The 9,357-nt window shown below is 33.4% G+C and overlaps 2 protein-coding genes across 2 annotated transcripts; both read left to right on the top strand.

Moving 5' to 3' along the window:
- The first annotated feature begins 621 nt into the window (after window positions 1-621).
- On the top strand, window positions 622-2,798 carry LOC132057335 (uncharacterized). The gene is made up of 2 exons (XM_059449896.1): window positions 622-861; window positions 2,361-2,798. Exons 1-2 carry the CDS (start codon window positions 826-828, stop codon window positions 2,625-2,627), a joined length of 303 nt encoding a protein of 100 aa, XP_059305879.1. The 5' UTR covers window positions 622-825; the 3' UTR covers window positions 2,628-2,798.
- A 1,938-nt stretch (window positions 2,799-4,736) lies between these two features.
- Window positions 4,737-8,515, top strand: LOC132057334 (uncharacterized). Its single transcript, XM_059449895.1, has 2 exons — window positions 4,737-5,232; window positions 8,054-8,515. Exons 1-2 carry the CDS (start codon window positions 4,870-4,872, stop codon window positions 8,318-8,320), a joined length of 630 nt encoding a protein of 209 aa, XP_059305878.1. The 5' UTR covers window positions 4,737-4,869; the 3' UTR covers window positions 8,321-8,515.
- Window positions 8,516-9,357: the final 842 nt, after the last annotated feature.

Here is a 9,357-nt window from a genome sequence, read left to right as displayed (position 1 = left end):
GAAAAACCGATATGAAATTGGCTAAATTTTAAATACTCCGTCCGTCCCGATTTTAGTGTCTTACTTTCCTTTTGGTATGTCTACCCGTTTGGCCATAAGAATTATTCACTTTTTTCCGGAATTTTTTTCACTTTTTTCAAAAATCAGTGTTTGGCCATGAAACTTCTAAATACAACTTCCAAGTTGTATTTGGAATTTGAAAAAAAATCAAAACCTTGTTTTTCACAACCAAAACCTTGTTGAAAAGTACATTTCAATAATATTACTATTTGCAAAAATTATGGCCAAACATAACTCCAACTCCAACTTCAAAAATTCCAAAAAAAGTGATTTTTTTTTTTTTGGTTTCTTTGGCCAAACGCCTACTTAGTAAGTTTTTTTTTTTTTCTTTCAATTTCACCATTCTAAATGAACAATTTTGGACCACAAGATTTAAAGGACTACACACATCATTTATTTAAGATCATCTGACACCGTGATTCATAGCCACGTGCTCTAATCCTCTAAGCTACCAGCCTCATCCCGTCTTCACTGGATCTATTCCCGTAAGTACCCTAAAATAGTAACCTTTCCTCTCCCCAGTCATTTCGAGTTAAGAAGATGTGAAAGCGCGTTTACATAATTTAAAAATCTTCCTTTATTTATTAAACGCCTTGCCTAGTCAAATTAAGTCACTTAAATTGAGACAGAGGAATTATTTAAGTTTTTAAAAACTGAATATGTGTTAAAACAGGGGAGCTAAAAGTGGTCACTTGGGGCTAATTCTACCTTAATTTAGGGATTAACAGATCGTTCCCATAATAGTCTTCAATATTCCTGCAACCAATGTCCGATCCCAATTCTACATCCAATATTAAAACTGTAAGCTCTTTTTCCACTTCTCATTATTAAATTCTTGTTATATTTTCATATTCTGTTGAAAAAATCGATTGCGAATTTACAAGTGAATGTTGTGATTAATGGGAGAGTAGTGTAAGCTAAGTGTTTGATCAATTGCCTAAAATAAGAAAAATAAATAAGTATTTTATGATTTTATAGTCTGAATGTAAACTTGATTTACAGTTTTCGATTGTAGCATATCACTGGTTGCACATGATTTATTAAGATTTAGTTTCATTTTAGCCAACTGTAAGAATTTTTTTAAACGGGTGGGTTTTTAAGGAATCAGGTACTTAAAATTGGGGGGTGGGTCATTTTATTATGAGGTTGCCACGTGTCCTCCCTTCAAATTAAGGACAAATTTGTGTCAACCGAAAGTATAAGGATGGGTATATTTAAACTATTTTTGAGGGTAGAAAGGTATATTTGACCCTTTTTTGATATAGAAATAATTGAACTCCATTTTGTATTGAAACTAACTTAAATTTGCCCCTTTTTTTTGCTTCTCATTATTGAATTTTTGTTATATTTTCAATACCTGTTGAAAAATAGATTGCGAATTTACGGGTGAGGGTTGTGATTAAAGGGAGAGTACAGGGTTTGAGTTGGGTTTGAGTGTAGGCTAAGTGTTTGATAAATTGCCTAAAAGAAGCAAAATAAATAAGAGAATCTTGCAAACTATACAACCCAACATAATATATTACACGTACATAGCCATATTTTCAGCTTACATTCGCATAACCAACATTTTTTTTCCCGTAACAGTGCTTGTACACATAGTATACAACATTATACAAACATTATATAACATTAGACTGACATTCAACATTATGCAGTTACCGTAAACAATGTGTCCGCCTTGTATAACAGTGTATAAGAAGTGTTTAAGAAAAAACTGACCTAAACTGGGTAATTAAAGAAAAACTGGGCTAAACCGGGTGAATATTCTTTCCCACTAGATATACAGGGCATTGGAAATTTTATACTAGTAGAGTATGGAATTGATCCCAACAATACTGCCAATTTCAAAACTCTATGCATATTGTTTTCTACTATCATTATTGGATTCCTGTTATATTTTCAGATCAACTGTATGCATGTTGTTTTCTACTATCATTATTGGATTCCTGTTATATTTTCAAATCACGTTGACAATTCGATTGCAACAGTGCTTATACACACAGTAAAGTAACAACATTATATAATATTATTCAACATTCTACAGTTACGGTAAACAATGTGTCCATCTTGTATAAAAGTGTATAGTAGTGTATAAGAGGTGTTTAAGAAAACACTGAGCTAAACCGGATAAATATTCTAACCAGTAGACAATGAGAGCAGAGGAAACTTTATAGTAGAGCATGGAATTGATCCCAACTCTACAGCCAATTCCAAAACTGTATGCATATTGTTTTCGACTATCATTATTGGATTCTGTTATATTTTCAGATCACATTGAGAATTCGATTGCAAATTTACAGGTTAGGGTTTTGATTAAAGGGAGAGTACAGGGCGTATCGTATAGGGGTTGGACAGTAGATAATGCGACGGAATTGGGATTGAGTGGTTGGGTTAGGAACAGAAAGGACGGGACCGTGGAAGCCATGTTTTCAGGTAGTCCTGAGAAGGTTCTAGAAATGGAACGCCGCTGTTGGGTGGGCCCACCAGCGGCTGAAGTCACAGGCGTGGATGTTAACGCTTGTGATGAAGATATGGCGCCGGGGTTTGAATGTAGGCTAACTGTGTGATCAATTGCCTAAAAGAAGCAAAATAAATCATCCAACCTGAGGCATTAGTACTAATCTCGTAGTTTCTTGTCCATTTGATTTCTGTTACTACCTATAGTTTCTGTTGTCGCATTATTTGTTGATGTTGATGTTGATGTTCCTTTTCTGAATTTGATCCAATGATTTCGTAATAATTCAATGTCTTGCTTCACTTCTGTATTTCATTTTTTTTTTTTTAATGTGAGTTACTTGAGAGTCTTTTTGAAACAACCTCTCTACCTCCACAAAGTAGGGGCACCTTATGAATTACACTGGGTATTATCGTTGTTATTATTGAGGCAAAGAGCTGAAGAAATTTTGTGATAATGGAATTATCTGAAATTATGTTAGTATAAGTTTATATTATTTTATGTTTTTACTCTGAAAGTAACCTTGACTTAGAGTTTTGATTTATCATGTTTACCTTCGACCTGATTGCACGTGATTTTAGTTTCATTTTAGGTAACTGAAAGAATATTTTGGTCAATATAGAGATTAGAGATTTAGAGATCATTGAACTCCATTTGTATTTCATTAATTAATCAAAGAGAAACTCAATAATGCAAAGGAAGTTTGATTCTTTGATACGTTTCCTTCTTCGGACAAAACATTTTTTCCGTCTTTGTTTTAGGAATCCAACTAGTGACTTTGAATTACGAATTCCCTCCATTTCAATTTAAAATGTCTTAGTTTAGTTAAGCACGTTTAAAATGTCTTAGTTTAGTTAAACACGAAGTTTAGATATTGAAGTTCCTCACTGATCCAAATCTTTTTTTTTTTTTCCTTTCCAAATCTTTTCACAAATCTTCATGACAAAACAAAAACAGTCTGTTGGGGAGGAGGATGAAGAAGGAAATCAAAACTTTAGAATTTGAGTAAATGAAAAACGGGTAGGAGTTTTTTTTTTACAAAAATTTCGGGATATTTATCTCTAATTTTTTAAATGACTATAGGTACACCTCAATTAACTTAATTATGTGTTTAATTTAGTGAAGGTCACTCTTTTAAAAAAATTAAAACTTTGAGGTCCCTCAATTAGGAGTCATTGTTGCTGGTTAGGAAGTGAATTAAGTATTAAAATTTATATAATTAGTATCAAAATATCTAGTTTGGTAGCATTTTAATTGGTGTGTATAGAATTCAGCACACCAAGTCAAGTACGATATTTTGCACAATTAAAACATGTATAAGTTATAAATCATTTTATATATTATTTATAAAGGATAGAAAATGAAATCAATAATACATGTAGTAATTAAATCTTACATAATCAAACCCTACATAACTAAACCCTTCAGGCATGTAGAATTGCGATATGTGATAGACAAGGATATTCCATTTAAGTATCCACACTAATAGCCTGTTTGACTAAGTTTTTGAGAGGTCAAAAGTACTTATTTTAAAAATGTGAGATGTTTGACCAACTTTTTTGGAGAAAATGAGTATTTCTAGAAAGTAGCAGAATCAACTTTTCAAAAGTTAAAAAGTAGTTTTTCTCAAAAACAATTTTTTGAAATGCACTTTTCTGAGAAAATACACTTAGAAACACTTTTAAAAGATTGACCAAACACTAATTGTTGCTCAAAAGTAATTTTTAAATTAATTGGTCAGACACAAAGTGGTTCTCATTAAAAATTCTTTTTTAGAAAAAAATATTCTAAATAAGCTGATTTTAGAAGCTTGGTCAAACAGGTTCTAAATCCACGTATATCCAATGAAATTGTTATTCTTTATCCACCAATCAAATACAATCTTAAAAATTATCCACCAATTAAATACGAGATAAAATAAGGCAAAATTTCAGAAATATTCAAGTTGGTCACTTACATTGCAAAAAAATAATCCAAAACTTACATTATAAAAAATAGCCCAAAATATACAAACATATACAGATACTTATTTCAATATATACCAACATATATAAACATATACAAAAGCAGAGAGAGAGAGAGAGAGAAAAATTTGGATACTTTTTTGTAAAAATTTAAAATATGGGTCAATTTTGATAATATTGTTGCCCCAATTAACATATTGCGTAATTTTCTCATAAAATAATTTATCCCATGAAATTACTATCACCCTGCATACCAAACAAGCTCTTCATAATTAATTCCAGGCTATCTGCATAACTCCCATCAGCAACCAACAATTTGTCTCCTCCTTCCTCAATATCGACACGAATCCCAAAAAAACCAAAAAAATGATAAACTGAAAAACAAGTCAAATGGCAATGTTGGCACCTTCTGCATCATCTTTTGCTACCAAAAAATTCACTTGTCATTTGACAAATTCAGCACTCTTCAAATCCCACTTTATCAAGAACCATCTAGAACCACCATCATGTCAATGTCAATCAAGAACCTTTTTTATGCTTACCCAAAATGCTGTTCATTTACATAGGAGGAGTACAACAAGATTCTCCTTTAAGCTTCACTTGTTACTACCTCTTAGTCTTGGTATTAGTTCTTCTCTTCCATTTTGCTCTAGTTTTGTTCTTCCTTGTTCTCCTCTTCACAAATTTCATTCACCTCTTTTCTCATCTCCTATGTCCTCCTTAAATTCAGATGCCAACCCTGTTGCTAAAACGGTGAGTTCTAAGATATTTGTGTGCTATGCCCCCACCCCTTATAATGGATGTTAGATATTTTTTTTTTTTGGTTTGTTTATGTGATATTGATAAAGGTTAGCTGTGAATTTTTTTATTTAACAAGATTATATTTTGAGCTTGTTAAGGGTAATGGGTGTTTGATTATTTCTGGGTTTATGGTACTTGTGTGCTGTGGCTATTGGTTTGTTGTGATAAAAGATGATATTTTGAGCTTCTTTTGGGAAATGGGTGTTTTCTTGGTTTTGGGTATTTCTGTGCTCTAGCTATGATTTGTTGTGATTTTCAATTGAAGTCCTTGATAAAAGATGAGATTTTTGAACTCATTTTAGGAAATGGGTGTTTGGTGTTTTCTTGGTTTTGGGTATTTTTGTGCTCTGGCTGTAGGTTTGTTGTGATTTTCAATTGAGATTCTTGATAAAAGTTGAGATTTTTAGCTTCTTTTGGTAAATGTGTGTTTGGTGAATTTCAAGGTTTAGTATATTTGAGCTAAATGAGGCAGATTTTGAGCTATTCCCCCAACCTCTTGTAATGGGTGTTTGATTATTTCGGAGTTTTCGATATTTATGTGCTATTAGTTGTGAATTTTTGACTTAAGAGAATGTGGTTTTGAGCTTGTTAATGGTAATGGGTGATTGATTGTTTCTTGGTTTTGGGTATTTGTGTGTTGTGGATATAGTTTTGCTGTGATTTGCAGTTGAAATTCTTAAACAAAGATGATAATTTTTAGCATTAGGAAGAACCATCTAGAATCACCATGTCAATGTCAAACAAGAAGCTTCTTTATGTTAACACAAAATGCTGATTTATATAGGAGGGGTACAACAAGATTCTCCTTTAAGCTTCACTTGTTACTACCTCTTAGTATTGGTCCTAGTTCTTCTCTTCCATTTCGCTCTAGTTTTGTTCTTCCTTGTTCTCCTCTTCATATTCTTCACAAATTTCCTACACCTCCTTTCTCATCTCTTATGTCCTCCTTAGCGCCCTGTTGCTAAAACGGTGAGTCCTAACTACCCCTTTTTGATTTTTCAATTGAAGTTCTTGATAAAAGATGAGATTTTTTTTTTTTTTCTGGGAAATGGGTGTTTGTTTAATTCTGCGTTTTAGGATATTTGTGTGCTATGGCAGCTATTTCTCCACTCCTTGTAATGGGTGTTTGATTATTTCTGAGTTTTTGATATTTATGTGCTATTGGCTGTGAATTGAGTTCAATAGAGTTCGTGATAAAAGATGAGATTTTTGAGCTTCTTTTGGGAAATGGGTGATTGGTGATTTCTGGGTTTAGGATATTTGATATGATTTTCAGTAAATTCTAAAATGAGAGAGATTTTGAGCTATTTCCACCGCCCTGGGTGTTAGATTATTTATGGGTTTTTTGATGTTTATGTGCTATTGCTAAAGGCTAGCTATGTATTTTTGATTTAACAAGATGATATTTTGAGCTTGTTAACGAATGGGTGTTTGATTATTTCCCGTTTTTTGTGTGCAATGGCTGTAGGTTTGTTGTGATTTTTAATTGAAATTCTTAGAGAAAGATGTCTTTTTGAGCATTTATTGGGAAAATGGTACTCCTACTTGATTATGTCCTTAAATTTCGATGCCAACCCTGACGTTAAACGGTGAGTCCTAACTTCCCTTTTTGACTTTCCAATTGAAGTTCTTGATTAAAGATGAGATTTTGAGCTTCTTTTGGGAAATGGGTGTTTGGTTATTTCTGGGTGTGAGTCTTAACTTCCCTTTTTTTATTTTTCTATTGAAGTTCTTGATAAAAGATGAGATTTTTAGCTTTTTTCTTGGAAATGGGGTGTTTGGTGTTTTCTGGGTTTAGGATATTGTGAGTCCTAACTTCCCCTTTTTTATTTTTCAATTGAAGTTCTTGATAAAAGATGAGATTTTGAGCTTCTTTTGGGAAATGGGTGTTTAGTAGTTTCTGGGTTTAGGATATTGTGAGTCCTAACTTCCCTTTTTTGATTTTTCAATTGAAGTTCTTGATAAAAGATGACATTTTGAGCTTCTTTTGGGAAATGGGTGTTTAGTGATTTTAGGACATTTGTGTGTTATGGCAACAGGTTTGCTATGATTTTCAATAAATTCTGAAACGATAAAGATTTTGAGATATTCCCTCCACCCCTTGTAATGGGTGTTTGAGCATTTCTTGGTTTTAAATGCTTATCTGCAATTTTTTTCCTCGATTCAATGTTTACTTGCTATTGATAAAGGTTAATTGTGAATTTTTGATTTAACTGGATGAGATTTTGAGCTTGTTAACGGCAATGGATGATTGGTTGTTTGTGGGTTTTGGTAATTATGTGCTGTGGCTATAGGTTTATTGTGACTTTTAATTGAAATTCTTAGAGAAAGATGTCGTTTTGAGCATTTATCGGGAAATTGGTGTTTGATTATTTTTGGGTTTTTGTGGTGCTATGATTGCAGGCTAGGTTTGATTCTTTTCAACTGTAATTCTTAAAAGAGATGAGATTTTGAGCTATTGTTAGATTTGCTCTATCTCTTGGTTAGCTGTGATTTTTTTGTGAACTTATTCATAAAGATGAGATTTTGAGCTTTCTTGGGTGATTGTCGGATTATTTCTCGTCTATTTCATGCTGCTACTGCAGGTTTGCTGTGGTTTTCAGTTGAAAATCTTACAAAGATGAGATTTTAAGCTACTTGTCTTGTATGGTTGAAAGCTAGCTTTAATTTTCAGTTAAAATTCCTTAAAAAGATGAGATTTTAAGCTATTTTTTTCAGTAATCAGTGTCTGATATTTTCTGTATTTTGGTTAATTATGTGTTTGTGGCTGCAGGTTAGAGCTGTGATTAAAGGGAGAGTGCAAGGGGTGTTTTACAGGGACTGGACTGTGGAGAATGCTAAGGAGTTGGGCTTGAAAGGTTGGGTTCGAAATCGGAGGGATGGAACGGTGGAAGCTTTGTTTTCTGGAAGCCCGGAAAAGGTTCAAGAAATGGAGCAGCGGTGTCGGAGGGGTCCACCATCTGCTATTGTCACCGGACTAGATGTCTTTCCCTGTGATGATGACCCCGGAACAGGGTTCGAACGCAAACAAACTGCTTGATCATAGGCTAGCCTGGTGGTAAAGACTAAGCTGATAGTCATGACTTGCTCTTGCTGTATGTCAATAAGTAAACCATGTTTGTACGTACAAAGTCTTTTTTTTGGTCAAATACATGCAGAGTCTTTGAAATGTTTTGGATTTATTGTTAAATGTTCTTATTGATGTTATGCTTACATACATTGATTCATTACTGCATGATTGTACCAAATCTCTCCCATGTGGCCACTATTCTGTGGTGTTTTTTTTAAATGAATCATGTTAGATAAGAAAGTAAAAGTATTAACTCTACAGGTCCTTTTGCCATTAATTTAGATCTGTTTCTACTGACACTTGAACCTTTTATGAATCCGCCCTAGCCCAGTACGGATACCGACAAAGATATTACACAAATAGATATTGGGCCAAAGTAGAAGCAATAGGGCCAGGCCTTCACAAAGGTCAACTTGGGATCCAGGCTGAGGGTACTTTGTATTGTCGTTAAATAGCATGGGGTGTTACTATCAAAGGGTATCGTGAATTACATGCCAAGGCATTTCTGTATTTCTCATCCCTAATTTTCTGAGTCTAAGCTTCTCATCTCCCTTCTTCAGTCTATGCATCCCTAGGTCTTAACTTTCACTATTTCTGCATTTCCATTTGGGCTTTTGCCATTTGAGTTGTTGCATTTACTTTCTGGAATTGTGATTGAACTTTAGTCTGATTGATATAGTTGAGAAGCTGGTTACTGTTACATTGGATTTGAGTTCATTACAGAAGCTGTCATTGGAAATCTCAAAATTTTGGATGTATAAATTTTGTTACGGCATATTAAATCCCAATTTTCATCGAAATGGACCCTTGGTGAACTTTTAAACTAATTGCAGCGAAAGTTACTACGACTACAAGGGAGAGATCTTATCCTTTTGCTCTGCTCCAAGTATGGGAAACTGATGTCACCTTCTATGTTAAAGCTAAATGCTTTTCTTACTCTATTTTCTTTGAAATCTCTTCAGCCATACGTTTATATATTTGATTCTCTTAAAGTAACAATTTTTTCT

This window comes from Lycium ferocissimum, chromosome 5, assembly GCF_029784015.1.
Source record: "Lycium ferocissimum isolate CSIRO_LF1 chromosome 5, AGI_CSIRO_Lferr_CH_V1, whole genome shotgun sequence".
NCBI lineage: Eukaryota > Viridiplantae > Streptophyta > Magnoliopsida > Solanales > Solanaceae > Lycium > Lycium ferocissimum.
Note: the sequence above shows the minus strand (reverse complement) of the source record. Positions and strands in the feature narration are given on the sequence as shown.

What these genes read in the sequence shown, in the direction of transcription:
- LOC132057335 (XM_059449896.1), top strand. Translation starts at nt 826, where the DNA reads ATGTCCGATCCCAATTCTACATCCAATATTAAAACT. An exon ending in CTACATCCAATATTAAAACT is followed by an intron (nt 862 to 2,360) that starts GTAAGCTCTTTT and finishes GCAAATTTACAG; the next exon opens with GTTAGGGTTTTGATTAAAGG.
- LOC132057334 (XM_059449895.1), top strand. Translation starts at nt 4,870, where the DNA reads ATGGCAATGTTGGCACCTTCTGCATCATCTTTTGCTACCAAAAAATTC. An exon ending in CCAACCCTGTTGCTAAAACG is followed by an intron (nt 5,233 to 8,053) that starts GTGAGTTCTAAG and finishes TTGTGGCTGCAG; the next exon opens with GTTAGAGCTGTGATTAAAGG.